At 53.7% G+C, this 15,648-nt stretch overlaps 3 protein-coding genes across 3 annotated transcripts; all 3 read right to left on the bottom strand.

The window, feature by feature from the left end:
• Positions 1-325: 325 nt before the first annotated feature.
• PHACADRAFT_150048 (uncharacterized protein) lies at positions 326-1,661 on the bottom strand (the record flags this gene model as incomplete). Its single annotated transcript, XM_007399314.1, has 6 exons — positions 1,511-1,661; positions 1,407-1,456; positions 1,280-1,332; positions 931-1,221; positions 493-876; positions 326-441 (listed from the first exon to the last, which is right to left on the bottom strand). Exons 1-6 carry the CDS (start codon positions 1,547-1,549, stop codon positions 326-328), a joined length of 933 nt encoding a protein of 310 aa, XP_007399376.1. The 5' UTR covers positions 1,550-1,661.
• A 123-nt stretch (positions 1,662-1,784) lies between these two features.
• On the bottom strand, positions 1,785-5,832 carry PHACADRAFT_212203 (uncharacterized protein; the record flags this gene model as incomplete). Its single annotated transcript, XM_007399313.1, has 15 exons — positions 1,785-2,041; positions 2,096-2,335; positions 2,388-2,546; positions 2,598-2,870; positions 2,929-3,469; positions 3,522-3,683; positions 3,740-3,901; positions 3,955-4,132; positions 4,186-4,223; positions 4,272-4,378; positions 4,432-4,677; positions 4,733-4,786; positions 4,841-5,076; positions 5,130-5,475; positions 5,536-5,832. The coding sequence occupies 15 exons, from the start codon at positions 5,830-5,832 to the stop codon at positions 1,847-1,849; spliced, it is 3,234 nt and encodes a 1,077-aa protein (XP_007399375.1). The 3' UTR covers positions 1,785-1,846.
• Positions 5,833-9,216: 3,384 nt separating this feature from the next.
• On the bottom strand, positions 9,217-13,691 carry PHACADRAFT_127221 (uncharacterized protein). Its single transcript, XM_007399312.1, has 15 exons — positions 13,152-13,691; positions 12,733-13,093; positions 12,445-12,683; positions 12,334-12,387; positions 12,046-12,285; positions 11,880-12,004; positions 11,794-11,831; positions 11,567-11,744; positions 11,352-11,513; positions 11,135-11,296; positions 10,547-11,075; positions 10,209-10,481; positions 9,998-10,156; positions 9,694-9,933; positions 9,217-9,639 (listed from the first exon to the last, which is right to left on the bottom strand). The coding sequence occupies exons 1-15, from the start codon at positions 13,446-13,448 to the stop codon at positions 9,445-9,447; spliced, it is 3,252 nt and encodes a 1,083-aa protein (XP_007399374.1). The 5' UTR covers positions 13,449-13,691; the 3' UTR covers positions 9,217-9,444.
• Positions 13,692-15,648: the final 1,957 nt, after the last annotated feature.

Below are 15,648 nucleotides of genomic sequence, written 5' to 3'. Positions count from 1 at the left end.
CCTAAATAGATATACATTACCTTTGTGGTAGTACTTTAGCTTCTGAAAGAATTTAGGAATAAATAAATAAAATTCATCGGTCACACTGAGCATATCCTTGTGGTGTTCGTCCACAGCGCAACGTGCTGTATGGGCAAGCCAAACTACCTCAAGCTTATCGGGAGGAGGTATCCGTGATGACGTGAAATAACAGGACTGCAAATCAACCTGAAGCAAGCACCAGTCCTCACCGTTCTTACACCGACCTCGCACACACTCACCCCAGGCCGGGTCGCATATTAGTTCGCACGCGATGGAATTCAGGACAAATACTGTCACTTTGACGTTATACAGTCCATATTGCCACACCTTCGGTGGACCTATCCATAGAGTGCAAAAGCTTTGGTCTGCCGGAACCCCTTCGCAAAGAAAATATCGCCGAAGATCCAGCAAATGTTACCCCTGCGCCGAAGAGTCAGCTCGCCCGAAAAGCATCAGTGAGAATTTGGGCACCATTCTCCTTCCCACAGCGATTGCATACAATAACTATCGTCTCTGGACCAGGAAGCTCGTCGTCCGGCTTCGCCACTTCTGACGCATCCTCGTCACTGTCGGCGTCAGAGAACTCCTCCGAGCGTGCCCAAAGAGGGCGGAGACGTGCCACCCAGAAGTTCAGCGTACTCCAGTCCTTTGCGTCGTCGGGTTCCACATCAGAGTCCAGCCAAGCGTTGAGGAGGAGAAGGACGTTGGCCCGCTTCTCGATGCAGTGCTGCGCGATCTCATAGGGTCCATCTTTCAGGGTCCAGAGAGCCGGAGGCTGCGCGTTAAGGTCCATGCATATGCCGAGTGCCATGGTATGTATGGGATGCGGCAGCTTGTAGGTCGCGAACCCGGTGCCTGCCGTGACATGTGTCAGACGACTTGTCGAATGTGCGGCGGACGCGGACTGACCTGGTTTGGCCCAAGTCTTGTCGGTCTCAAACGGGTTCGTCTTTCGATAGTTGCCGATACGCGTCCCATCTGGGCCGTACAGAGCCACGCTATTAGCCCCGACCTCTTCGTGCTCGTAATTCTCCATTACGATCACGCTGCGAGGCTCGTCGGCTCCCAGCGCCTCGGGGTATCCTGCTGCAACATAGCAGCGCAGTTTCTTGGACAATTCCGCGCAGAAGCGTGATGTAGGACCTGCCACCGGATCCTCAAGGTATGGTGAAATAGCCTCGGCGTTAGGAAATGCATATCCTTCGTGGGAGCGGCCTGGTCAGGGCAAGGTCTATGAATAACTGGGGAGGCAATATACCGGTGAAGATCATTTCAGGGAGGCAGACGAGGTCGACCGAGCCTGGCTCGACGCTAATTGCGGGCGTCGAATCGTTAATATTACGGTCCACATTACCTGGAGCCATTGCCGTAGACTTAGCACTTACCTTTCCAGCAGCTTCGTGGCTTTATCGACATTGTACTGTACCTCTCCTATCTGTAGGGCGTCGTCTTCAGCCAACGCCGTGATTCGCATACATTGTAAACACACCTTTGGGGCAAATTGCACCATAGCCACTCTTATTGCCATCGTGGTGAAGGCCTTCGTGTGACCGAGGGCAGGCCTCAGCGAGCACGGGCTATACCCACGTGGGAAAGGGCAAATGAAAGCTCGGACGCCGCGGAGCGCAAACAGATTGAGGATGTATTCAATTTGCTAACGCAGTCCAGCACGAAGATACAGATACCAGTACGTGCAGGTCTAGATGCCACGTCCCGCGAGACCTGCGTAATCATGTAACGGAACAGCGGTCCATTCGTAATCGAACATGGCGCCAATTCCAGAGCGCGCAAATTATTCCCAGGCTTTCAACGACTACAGTATGCTCTATAGGTAACGCCTTGACTTCCAGTACCGTACCCACATCCGTGCGTGTTCCTCAGAAAGTGGCTGCAACTCGCACATCGTTGGACTGGAACGCTGAAGCTCATCTGTCGCGAATGGCAGGCTGTCTGCACGATCCCCGCTGCCCAAGCGGGCGGCCACCAGGCCCCGGAAGAACCCTATCAGCTTGAGAGCAGGCTAAAGTAAGGAATAGTCAGAGGGCTACTGCAATCAACACCCGAGAGCACTCACCAGCCTGGCCAAGTCCTCCGCTGTCGCTGTCGATGACTGCACGTCAAGTTTCGCGACCCAGACATCCAGTGGGACGACAGGCATATCGCCTCCGACTTCTGTCCTGATACCACGGAGGACGACGTCCCACGACGTCGGACGTGGATGAACCACGTTCACCAGAAGGGGCAAGTTGTTGTCAAAAATGACCCAGCCGATGTATGCGCTGCCGATGGCGTCGAGGGGCACCCAGTTGAGGAGCTGCGCATACGTTGTGAGACAATGCGTTGATGCGGATGAACGACGTGCTTACACCAGACATCTCCGGGAAGCAGCCAAGCGAGAGACTGGACTTGACCATAATGGGCATCCACTCCGTCGTGCCCCAAGCTCCAGTTGCCTTGGACCCGCATGCTTGCCCCATTCTGACAGCCATCACACACAGCCCATTTGCAGCAGCCTTATCCAAAATCTATAAATGTAGATAAGTGGCAGTTTAGCTCAACCAAACACATGCACTCACTTGCTCTACAATATACTTCGATGCACTATAGCCATTGCTAGTGGCTACCGCCGGATCCGGAAGGGGTCGCTCAGGCACAGGACCCTGGTCTGCGTCCCAGAGGCTTGCTGCACCTACGGATGACGTGCACAGGAGCTTGATGGGGTAATCTGCGTCCCCACAGACATCTACGAGTCGCCGAACACCAGCAATCTGGTCCTCGTACGACTGCAGAGGAAGGTTGAAGTTGACCGTCCAGGCGTTGTGAATGATATGGGTAACGAAGGACAGCACCTGTGAGACGTACGTCAGCTTTCAAGTCCGCAACCCAAAGAAGAAGAAAAACGCTTACCTCCTCATATGCAGCCGGCTCCAAGCCAAACTTGGTTTGATTTATGTCGCCAACAAAAGCCGAAAGCTTCAGGTTATCAAGAATATCCACAGGCAGCGCCCGCTCGCTGAACGCTGTCTTGAGACGCTCGATAGGGGGGCTGGTTGAGGGCCGGTTCAAGGTGTAAACACGAGCAATCCGGTCGTCGGCCAGGAGGGAGGCGAGTATATGTGAGCCAATGTTCCCAGTTGAGCCTGTCAGAAGGACAGCAGCTACTCTGCGCGGAGCCGAGGATGCACTGGCCTTTGCTTTCGGAAGGTCCGACGTGTATTTGTGTACTAGAGCCTCGATGTTGGCCACATTGATGCCAGAAGTAGTGGCCTGTGGATGCTCGTCGGAGACCGGGTCTGTAAGTCTGCTCAGGAACGAAGCGAGGTCGAGGATTGTTGGATATTCGAATATAAGATTTGGGGAGATGCTCTGCGCAGCTCGCATTAGATGTGGTTCGTTGAAGGCACGCAGAACGCCGATGATGTGGTTGCGGAAGAATGTTGCACTCAAGCTATGTTTGCCAGCCTCAGCGAAGACATCGTACATAAAATCCGGTATCATACCTGTCGAAGCCTTGTTGGAACAAGTCCAGATCTGGCGAAGGCACTCGGTCATTGTTGACTGAAGCCGCCTGGGCGCTGAGCCAATGAACCAGCTCGTCTTCGCTCCAAGACTCGGGAAGAGCTATATCGTCTACGTTCGTGCTTTCGGCAACGGTCTTATATCTGTAGTACAGTGCTTAGCAGCGCAGGAGCACGACCTATCAAAGAGGATGACATACAGCTTTTCAATCTCATCTGCATACAGGGAAATTGCCGCTTTGCGTTGGATAGTACCCTTGCCCGCCCTGGGAAGCGGTCTGGATGAGTCTGTGACGATGATCATCTCCTTGAAGATCTTCGCAAACGCAGGAGCAGTAGCGTTGGCTTCCTCAACGACTGGCCTGGAGTGTCTTATGTGCGCATCCTGCGCCGTAACGATCATGATCGTACTTACCAGAGCTCATTCCGGAACTGTACCAAAGCGGCCTCATCGTTCGGGTCAAAGGCATGCCTTTCTGCAAGCTCGACGAGAAGTCCAGCTTGCTCCCTCTCCCGACCGAACATGAGACATCCCATTACCATCGGACAGGTGCCGATGTGGCCTTCTTGGGGTATCGGGACGATCTTCTCGCCTAGCGGAGTATGAACGAACTCCTGCGTTCCGCAATGAGCTACGGGGACGCACCGGTGCTCAAGATAATGACGTCGTCCTTTCGTCCGACCCTGACGACTCCGTCAGTCTAGGCTGGATATGAGGTGGCACCAGCGTACATTCTCCAAAGCCCCTCCTTGCTGGGATGCCGCTCAAATAAATCTGACGTCGCATACGCTTTCTCTCCTGGTATATTATATGCAGCTATCGGGTAATCGTCATGACCCTGAGCCACTGTGAATATATATATAATAATAATCTGGTTTTCGGCACACTCACTGTGATAACTAGCTCGTACGTCCCATCTCCCTGAGGTTCCATCCTCGTCTTCGTTCGACTAGACCATTCTAGCCAGGCCCAGTCGCCATTTGGCGTAATCGGCGGGAGCCAATCCGGAGTGATAGGCTCAGACCATATCTTCATAGGGGATGCGAACTCTGTGCCTCCGTACAGGGATCGCAGAGGGACGCCCGCTGCCTCTAGCCTGTCACCCACAGCTTGAGACAAAGGACCGCCGGCGAACGTCTGCGTGATCATGTCAGCAGAACAGTAGGCTGTCCACCATTAGAGGCAAACGCACCACAAGACGCAGTGTGCTCATGAACTGCACTTTTTCTTCGGACTTCGACCACGCCTATGGAGAAAGAAATGAGCTGTGTCACTCGAGCGCTATAAGCCACGACAGTACCTCTAAAACAGACGGCACGAGCGACATGGCAGTGCATCCGCTCAGTTTCGCCAGCTCGTACATGCTTTGGGGATGAGGAGCGGTAGGAGCGGCAGGGTACTGGGGTGCGTAGACCACCGTACCCGATCCACTCATCAACGGGTTACAAACATGCTGGAACATGCCTACTGCATGGAACGTAGGGAGCCCCATCGACCCGTTGCGTATCCTGCGTAAGCTGGAGCCGAGCGTGACATCTGCTGGCCGTGTCAGACGCGCTTCATGTTTTTCGGATGTGGGGATTACGCACTAAGCCTGGACCACTTGAGAAGTTGGTAGTGGGTGAAAAGTATTGTTTTGGGGAAACCAGTGGACCCGGAAGAGTGAAGAAACATCGCAGTACCGTGGATGTCGGCGGGGGTGTCAGACTGGAAGGGCGTGAGACCATCTTCAACGGAGTCGCTAAGTGCTGGGAAAAGGACGGAGAGAGCCGGCATTTCTCGCACATCAAGAGGCAGATCCTTTGCGTCTCTGTCTGCACGAATGTGGGACACGAGCGTGACCAGCGATGCTTGAGAGATAACGCATTTGCTGGAAGTCGCATCGAGTAGTTGACAAATGGCCTGTGCAGAGTTACGGGGGGAGATGACATATGGCTACGAGAAGAGCGTGATCGTTAGTCGTTGCAAAGGCTGGTTACATGCTTCAACACTGACCACAAGTCCTGCTCGGAGTACGCCAAGGACAACTGCGGCGTACAGGATTGTATCCGTATGCAGGAGTACGCCGACGACATCGCCATCATTTCCCCGCCTGTTTGGTCTCAGGATGTGGGCGATCCTGTGGCTTGCCCACGCGACTTCCAAATATGACAGGGACGTCAGTTTAGTTGGGTCGCTCAGCGAGGGGAAGATGTAAAAGGGCTGTTCTGCGTTGTACTTGACATTGAAATCCAAGAAATTGATGAGTGTGAGCAACGAGCCGTCAGTGGGAGGGATCGACGATTGCGGCATTCTATCTAGAGCATGCTTAGCCAAAAAGACGAAGTTATTGAGACACCGTGGATGCTCGGATGAACTTACTAGTCTTCCGATGCGGTATCGTGTCTACTGCGAGGCGTACTGCAACGAAGAGCGGTGTGGAACTCGAATGGACTGTGTTTCCGAACGGGAGTTTGCCGGCCCTACCGCGGAACCAGATGCTTAACATCAATCACACGTCTGCGGAACTAGATATGATGGCTTACATGGTGAAATGTCCTCATATCAGGCAAGTGCTAAGAACTGCAGCCAACGCGCAGGCCCGGGGGGAACAGTGCATAGCGACAGCCTAGTGGGCCTAGCATGCATCGCCAAAAGCGGAGTGCTCCATTTTATGGAGGCTGAGGTTCTGTAGTCGTCAAAGCTGATTTGTCTACCGTAGCTGCGTCCTGTAACAGGCAGCTGCCGATGTCGCTGTCCGTTGGCATCAAGCCTGTGACTCGGAGGTAGTAGCTGAATTCAGCGCTAAGGCCGCGGCACGCTCGGCGCGCTTGGAGCTGTTCCTCCGACGCACAAACGGGATTAAGCGACTCATCACTGACCGCTGCCATTCTTCACGAAATGTGAGTCCAATTCTAACAATGGCAGTTTTGCATTCGGCCCTGACAAGCCCACATGTATTTGTTTACACCATATGCATGGCATCTCGTTCAGTGGGAACTCTTGCACACGAAACCGCTGATTTTCGTGCACATGTTGCGCACGAACCGCCGCAGCATGGTGTAGCCCCCTTTAGGGGATACAATGAATCGTCGGTTGGGCGAAAACAGAAGCGAAGCAGCGATTGCCAGCACCATTAAACCCCCAACGACCAGGCATGAAACAGGGGCTGCCAACGGCCCAGCTATTCCAACTGCGGCCGAGTAGCCTACTGGTGTGGCGAAAATATACCCTCAGGTAGGAACCTTGCATGAGATGAAGCCGAATAGTACCTACTTGTCTGGGGGGTGAATCCAGCACTCCACTCTATCGTCAAGGCAATCTGCGCGGCAGCCGCTGCTGTGGTTACCACGGCCGCGCCAACTACTGTCCCCACATCTTGACGACTCTCCGTCGGTGCACTGCCAGCTAAAGCATAAGCGAAGGAGGGGCTTACTCTGCCGATGGATCGAGGACATGGAGGAGATGGATAAGGTTATCGTGCGACTCGCTGCCTATGCTCTTATATATACAAGCCCCCGCCGGACGACTCCGCTAAGTTGGCAATGCAGCTGCCACCCTTTTCATAGTACCTCGCCTTCTATTACGATGGCTGCTATTTCGAGTGTCGGTGTCCGAACCTGGTGGCAGGATGCACGGCCCCACTCCAATCCGGGATTCCACCACGACGTGATTGCGTCCGCCACGGGACTTGTCTGCTTTTACAGAGCCTCCAGGCTTTAAGCCAGTACTCTTGTACACCCGAGTGCAATATATTTCCTGTACGTGGCAGCCTATAAGACGTTAGCCCTCCTGCAGGCGGCGGCCGACTCAGACCATCCTTCGTCGCAGACCGCTATTTATTAGCTTGTCCCCCCCCTTTCTATATATCGATAGCAGTGCAGCGTTCATTGAGTCAACAGGCCCTGATATCGGGTTGAAGCCGATTCAAAAGCGGAACTTACTCGAATCAATCGGTCTCCGCGATAAGACACTTGCGAGTGTGTGAGGTCGAGCAGGATAGACCGAAAACGCCGCCGAGGACTCCCGGCGGTTAGATTTATTTGTGCAGCCGGTCGGTGCGCTTCGTGTACGTGCGCTGCGTGAATATCCGCCGGAAACCCAGAGAACACGGCAAGAAAAATAAGAGCAACTAGAACTGCGCGCGGAAACCAAACACAAAGCGACGCGAGCAAACCGCCAAAAAGGGGCAGGGGTGGGACCTGGCGTTGCATCGAGAGTCAGACAGGACGAGGCCACATCTGGGGGAAGGAGCGAACCTGGGCAGACGAGAGGCCTCTGTCCGTCGACGCATCTGACACCAGCGCGTGTTATCTGCGTCCGAGCGTGACTCATCGTGTACGGCACGGGAACGCGAGGGCGCGGCCTCAGGGCGCCGATGGCGTCGGGGGATGTAACGCGTCAAGAATGTGGCGGTTGATCCGACTCGTGTAAATGGAATTTAAACCCAACGAATCAACCGGTCTCCGCGATGAGACACTTGCAAGTATGAGAGATCGAGCAGGATAGGCGGAAAACGCCGCCGAGGACCCCCGGCGGTTAGATTTATTTGTACAGCCGGTCGGTGCGCTTCGTGTACATGCGCCGCGTGAATACCCGCCGGCAAAGGACCTAGGAAATGTAGAGGGGAGGGAAGAGCAGGAGGTGAGAAGAAGATGGGGGGTGTTCGCGCGCGGTCGGACAAGCGAAGAAAGGTGCCCGCAGGGGGACTGGATGGAACCGGGAGTGCGTGGGGGGTTCACCTGAGCTTATCACCCACAGCGTGGGGTCCAACCGGAAGAGCGCACCCCGACTGGAAAGGAAGAACTCCAGTGGGGGCAGCCCCGCCACAGCGGCTGGAATGAGGTTCGTGGGACCCTGGAAGAAGCGATCAGCCTTGTGGGTGTAGTCGTAGCCGGCGTCAGACACGTACGCTGTGGACCGACGAACGACTTTGCGCCAGTCGCCCCAGGGCGCCGATGGCGTTGGGGGACGCAACGCGTCAAGAATGGCTCGGCGGTTGATTCGACTCGTACTATATACCCTTAGCATGGCCCATAACTAGACCGATCTACCTCATCAACGCGTCATTGCAGTGGGATAGACCCCCTGGGTCGCCCTAGACAGCTTGTACGGGGTCGGATGACGTCTCAAAGCAGGCTATTAGCCGGGCAACTTAGGCCCTAGGTGGTTCCGAGTCGCCTCGACTCTGCGTTGGGAGGTACGGTGTAGTGTGCAGCGGAGTCCAGGAAGCTGTTGCCATCAATGTGGCTGGATTCGGAATACGCGCTCTTGCTCAGCCGCGCTGATGAGTCCGTAAAACCTAACCTAAGTCACACTGCATGCCCTCCGCTGCACGAGAGAAATTTGGAACTTTTTTGCTACCAAAAATACGCAAAAACAGCTTGAAAAAGTAATTAAGGAAACCTCACATTTTTTGCTGCAAAGCAGACTGCCTTTTCCCTGTGATTATTAGCCATAAAAGCTCACCCTGTTTCTAAAACTTGTTGGTAGCATATTTCAAGAAAGTATTTTTGAGCAGGAGTTTTTTTCATGAAAAGGTGAATTACTCTTTTTCATGGGGAGAGTGCAGCTTGTCTTGCAACCAGAAATGTGATATTTTCTTGCTTATTTGTTCGAATTTTTTTGGCAACAAAAAAGCCCCCAATTCCTCTTTGTTCTAGAGACTAGTGTCCAATGCAGTCTGGGCCGATTCAAAAATGCTCAGAACATACTGCTACGCTTTTGAAGCCAGTTACGGAAGTCTGACCCTCCGATGGATAGTACATCGCTTGATATTTTGTGCAAAGGGCTATCATCTTACTTTAAACAAAAATAATTGAGATTTTCCACTGAATCACTGCGAGTCGCCGCTGCCATACCGCGCGCAAAACGATGGGTCGGTAGCCTGACTATCCGGAGGCTCTCGAGTCTGGACTACATATTCTACAGATATTGCCTCGCCTTCCAATACCGCACCCACATCCGTGCGTGGTCTTCTGAAAGTGGCTGTAACTCGCGCATCGTCGGACTAGAGCATTGGAGCTCGTCTGTCGCAAACAAGAGACCGTCTACACGACCTCCGCCGTCCCAACGAGCCGCTGCCAGGCGACGGAAGAAGCCCATCAATTTTAAGGCAGGCTATGGTATGCTTTAGCTAGTGGACTGAGGTACATGACAGCATAGGACACTCACAACTCTGGCTAGGTCCTCCGTGGTCGCGGCAGATGACTGTATGTCGAGTTTCGCGATCCAGACGTCCAGCGGGATCACGGGCAGATCTCTCCCGAGTTCCGTCTTGATACCGCGAAGCACGACGTCCCACGATGCCGGACGCGGGTGCACCACATTCACAAGAAGGGGCATCTTGTCGTCGGAGACGACCCAATCGATGTAGGCACTGCCGATGGCGTCGAGAGGTACCCAGCTGACGAGCTGCATGTGGGATGTAGAACATAGGTCAACATTCCGCGCTTATGCAAACGAACGACATACTTACGCCAGTCATCTCTGGGAAGCAACCAAGTGATACGCTGGACTTGATCATGATGGGTATCCATTCCGTGGTACCCCACGCCCCAGTCGCTTTGGATCCACATGCCTGCCCCATCCGGACCACCATTGCGGATAACCCATTGGCAGCAGCCCCATCCATTATCTGCAGGGCGTATATGGGCAAAAATCTATTAAGAATGAAGATGTACACTCACTTGCTCCACGACATACTTTGACGCGGCATAGCCGTTGCTGGTGGCCGCCGCGGGATCTGAAAGGGGTCGTTCTGGTACAGGACCCAGGCTAGGGCCCCAAAGGCTTGTAGATCCTACAGATGAGGTGCACAGAAGCTTAATCGGATGGTCCGCATTCGCACAGACGTCCACGAGCCACCGCACACCAGCAATCTGGTCCTCGTATGACTGCAGCGAGAGGTTGAAGTTGACTGTCCAAGCGTTGTGGATGATGTGGGTGATGGAGGCCAGCATCTGCGGAACATATATCAGCATTGATTCTACAGGCAGATGCGATTCTATCGTGCCTCGTTGTACACAATAGAATCCAAGTTGAACTTGCTCTGGGTGATATCGCCAACGAAGGCCGAAAGCTTTGGAGAATCGAGGATATCCACGGGCAACGCTCGCTCGCTGAACGCTGTCTTGAGACGCTCAATAGGAGGGCTAGTTGAGGATCGATTCAAGGTGTAGACACAAGCAATCCGGTCGTCAGCCAAAAGGGAGACGAGTATGTGCGAGCCGATGTTCCCAGTTGAGCCTGTCAACAGGACAACTGGTGCTCCTTGCGGACCCACAGATGCGTTGGCCTTTGCCCTCGGAAGGTCCGACGTGTATCTGCGCACAAGGGCCTCGATTTCTGCCACAGCCACACCGGGACTAGCGGCCTGCGAACGCTCGTCCGAGGCCGTATCCACAAGTCTACTCAGGAATGAAGCGAGGCCGCGGATTGTCGGATATTCGAAGATGAGATTTGGGGAGATGCTCTGTGCAGCTTGCGTCAGATGTGGCTCTCCGAAGGCGCGCAGAGTGCTGATGATACGGTTCCGGAAAAACGTTGCACTCAAACTGAGTTTGCCGTCGTCAGTGATAGCGTCGTGCATACACTGGCGGCTCAGCTCTCATACCTGTCAAAGCCTTGCTGGAACAAGTCGATCTCCAGCGAAGGCTCCCGGCCATTGTTCACTGAGGCTGCCTGCATGCTGAGCCAATGGACTAGAGAGCCGTCGTTCCAAGACTCGGGCAGAGCCATATCGCCAACGGTCGTGCTCTCGGCAACGGCCTCGTATCTGCGGCACGACGTTGAGTAGTAACCCGGTGACATAACTCATAAGAGATGCATACAGCTTGTTAATCTCGTCTGTATACAGAGATATCGCCGCCTTGCGTTGGATAGTACCTTTTCCAGCCCTAGGTAGCGGTTTGGATGGGTCTGTGACGATGATCATATCTTTGAAGATCTTCGCAAACGCAGGGGCAACGGCGTTGGCTTCCTCAACAACAGGCCTGGAATACCTTATGGGCAGAGCTGGCGACGCGGCGACAACGTTCATGCTTACCAGAGCTTATTCCGAAATTGTATTAATGCGACTTCATCGCTCGGGTCGAAGGTATGCTCCTTTGCAAGCTCGACGAGAAGTCCAGCTTGCTCCCTCGCCCGACCAAACATGAGGCATCCCATCACCATTGGGCAAGTGCGGATGTGATTTTCCTGAGGAAGCGGCACGATCTTCTCGCCTGGCGAGGGGTAAGCTTCCGCGTTCTACAGCGAACTAGAGAGGTGTACCTGTACTCAAAGTGATGACGTCGTCCTTTCGCCCAACGCTGATGGACCAATAAGCCTAGGTCGAGCGGGAAGTGGCATCAGCGTACATTCTCCAAAGCCCCTCCTTGCTGGGGTGAGGCTCAAACAGATCAGATGTCGCGTATGCTTTTTCTCCTTGTACGTTGTAGACTGCCATAGGGAAGTGATTATGGTCCTGAACCGCTATTAGTATCTACAGCACGATTAGTCAATGCTTAGTGCACTTACTATAACGACTAGCTCGCATGTCCCGTCCCCCTGAGGCTCCATCCTCGTCTTTGCTTCGCTTGTCCATTCAAACCAGGCCCAATCCTCGTTTGGCGTAATCGGTGGTAGCCGGTCCGGGGTGATAGGCTCAGGCCATATCTTGATAGGTCCCGCGATCTCTGTAGCTCCGTAAGTTGGCCTCAGAGGGACGCCTGCTGCCACTAGCCTGTCACCCACGGTCTGGGACAGAGGACCGCCTCCGAATGACTACATGGTGTTAGCCAAACGGGTTTCTCGCCACTGGAAGCAACGCACCACGAGACTCAGTGTACTCAGGAATTGCACAATTTCCTCGGATCGCGACAAGGCCTGGGAAGCAACAAACCATGAGCTGAACTGCTCGAGGGCTCCAAAACATGAAAGCACCTCTAAAACGGAGGGCACGAGCGATATGGCAGAACACTTGCTCAACTTCGCAAGCTCGTACATGCTCTGCGGATGAGCGACGGTAGGAGCGGCAGGGTACTGAGGTGTGTAGACGACTGTGCCCTCTCCACTTGTCAGTGGATAAAAAAGATGCTGCATCATACCCAGCGCATGGAACGAAGGGAGCGCCATTGACGCGTAGCGTAACCTGCGCAACCGGGCACCAGCGAAGAGATCTGCTGCTGTGTTAGGCGTGTAGTGCGCTCTTCAAAGACGTGTAGTACGCACTGAGATTAGCCCATCCGAGGACGAAGCCATGCGAAAGAAATATAGACTTGGGGAAACCAGTGGACCCAGAAGAGTGGAGATAACACAATGCGAGACTATGTATATCAGCAGGGGTGCCGGAACTTGGATACGGCTGGAAGGAAGCATTGTCATGTTCGATGGGGTCGCCTAGTGTTGGGTAAAGAGTAGAGAGAGCCGGCATTTCGTGCACATCGAGAGGCCGATCCTTTGCGTCTCTGTCTACACGAATGTGGGACACAAGCGTAGACATCGATGCTTGAGAGATAATGCGCCTGCAGGAAGTCGCGTCGAGCAGATGACAAACGGCCTGCGCAGAGTTGCGAGGAGAGATGGCATATGGCTGCGGAAAGAGTGGTCGGTAGCCGCTGCACAAACTAGTTATACTGTCCAACGCTTACCACGAGCCCCGCTCGGAGTATGCCAAGGACGACTGTGGCGTAAAGTATCGTGTCTGTATGCAAGAGCACGGCAATGACATCGCCGTTGTTTCCTTGCTTGTTTGGCCTCAGGATATGAGCAGCTCTATGACTTGCCTGTGCGACCTCCGAGAATGATAAAGATGTTAGCTTTGTCGGGTTGCTCCGCGAAGGAAAGATGAAGTAGGGTCGTTCCGCATTATATTTGGCATTGAAATCCAAGAAGTCGATAAGTGTCGGCAACGTGCCGTCTGTTGGAGGGATAATCGCCTGTGACATCCTGACGAGGACACTAGGACCCAATGCCGTGTCTCAAGGAGGTTATAAAGATTGGCGAGCGCGTGAATATTGCGATAGTGTGAGACTTCCTGCGGGCCATTTGAATGCAATTTTAGAGTTTTCAGATGTTGTCCCGCACGAGTTCGAAACGGGTAGGGCCGGTCCTAGGAGCTCAAATCGACATATATCATCCATAGAAGGCAACCGAGGTGTGCCCCAGCCTCGTGCGTATCCGTGTGTCGTGTCTGCTTGAAAGCGTTTGGGAGTCAAAGTCCAGTTGGGAAGGGAGCTGATGGCCGCTTGTCCCATCATTGATCCGTTTATCGTATATGGAACATTTATGATGACCCACTATTTGCAGCCAGGCTCATTGCGACACGCTGGATGATCTCACACTCGTGTGGCCAGAGCCCACGGTTCTACCGCTCCTGTCTATTTATAATGGGCCGCTGCACGGCAGCTTGGGCACGTAGCTTCGAAATAACGGACCGGGGAGGCACGAGGTCGTTCCCATGGATCAGGATGGAGAGAGCGTCCCATAAATGTAAGCAAATAGACCGAGGGGACGGATGAGCCTGCAAATAGAAAGCGCGACAGACTCACTAAAACGAGGCCGCAGTGCACAGCGCGTCGAAAGTTGTACTCGGCCGGCATGTCGCAGGCGCAATAGTATCGGACATCACCGAACGCCACCAAGATGGGCGTTTACAGGTGATTCGGCTAGCGCCGTGTTGACCGATTTCCTTGGGAGGTCTAATTTTCGTTCGCCATGGGCGCACACGCACGCATATACAGATTTCATCGCGCGATACACGCGCATACGGTACTGAATTTTTTTGGCACAATTACTGTTGTAGTATCCGAGGCGCGAGGCGCGCTAATTCGCCGGATGCACGTCAACCGCGCCGCACAGAGACACCGACATGACGGGCTCACCGCGTCATGCCATATTTGGATATGGCTTTCCCGTTTTAGATGTGACGCGCGCAGAGCGCTCTCGGCTCTGGCGCCGGTTCACTCCCCGCCGTGTTTCCCTTAGTCTCAGCTTCCTAACGCACATTGTATTTGAATGACTAGTATAGCTATAAAAGAACATGATGTATTATCCTTAGAATTTACCGTTGATTACTCATGAATCCCCCGCCTGCGCGATCCAATTCACAACAATTACTGTATACCCAAAATAGAGTTATTTCTTGGCATAAATATGGGCGCCGAGTGATCTCACCAGTGTTGGAAGGGTCAGACTGATCCCGGGTCAAAGGGGGTCAGAAATGACTGACCGGTCAGGTCAATTGACGGTCAGTTGATGGGTCAGTGGGGTCAGGCGCCCGAAGTAGCCGATGAGCGCCCATTGACAACCAGGCTGCTCGAGGCTGCTCGATGCCGTCGGGGACGGCGAGGAGAGCAGGTAGTAGTAGTAGCAACGATCTCAATACTATGTAAGTACCCCCGACAATGAAATATATCTCGATTTTTTTTCTTCACATTACTGCTCTCTCTCGTGTCTGCGCAAGGACCCTCAATAGTGACACCATGCTACGAAACAAGTGCCGCTTTGGCTCTTCGTCCGAAAGCAGTGCCGAAGGTTCCCAGGCCTCAGGTCTCAGTCCCTACAGGTCTCTCTTTGCTGCCACTAGACAACGGCGCCGACACGTCGGAGTTTCAAGAGCTCGGGCAGGACCTCATGGCTTTGGTCGCCAAGTTTGAACGACTGGTCGATGATAAAGTTGGCTCGGCAGCCACTACCGGCCCAGCTTCAACCGTAGGCACCTCTGTTCAAGCCCAGGCCTCAGCATCGGATGTGGCAGCTACAGCTCAGAACGTCGCTTCGCGTTCAACGAGCACTCGCCGTTCTCGCTGCAGAGACGCTAGCCGTTCACTTACCCGGATGCATCGCAGACTGGATGAGCCTTGGAACTCTACTGATGCGGTGGGGTGAGAAACTTAGAACAGGAGTTAAATTTGTATGATCTAGTACAAGCTCGCGAGAAATAATATGTTTTCGCCGCCATCTTCGAGGGCTGTAACGTCGACTCCATTAATGACTTCACATAAACGGCATGTCAAATCAAGCCTGACCTCGGCAATAGCCGACTGACCCTTCTGACCCCTTTGACTGACCTTTGGGGTCAGACCCGGGGTCAGTTCCAACACTGGATCTCACAAGTCCCAAAATTCAGTAGATCCCGAATTTTAA

Source organism: Phanerochaete carnosa (genome assembly GCF_000300595.1).
Source record: "Phanerochaete carnosa HHB-10118-sp unplaced genomic scaffold PHACAscaffold_9, whole genome shotgun sequence".
NCBI lineage: Eukaryota > Fungi > Basidiomycota > Agaricomycetes > Polyporales > Phanerochaetaceae > Phanerochaete > Phanerochaete carnosa.
The sequence above is the reverse complement of the archived record's forward strand: the minus strand, read 5'-3'. Positions and strand labels throughout refer to the sequence as shown.

Coding starts and splice junctions, on each gene's coding strand:
- PHACADRAFT_127221 (XM_007399312.1), bottom strand. CDS start 13,448: ATGTCACAGGCGATTATCCCTCCAACAGACGGCACGTTGCCGACACTT. Junction 12,286..12,333: donor TGAGTACACTGAGTCTCGTG/GTGCGTTGCTTC, acceptor AACACCATGTAG/TCATTCGGAGGCGGTCCTCT. Junction 11,832..11,879: donor AAGGAGGGGCTTTGGAGAAT/GTACGCTGATGC, acceptor TTGGTCCATCAG/CGTTGGGCGAAAGGACGACG.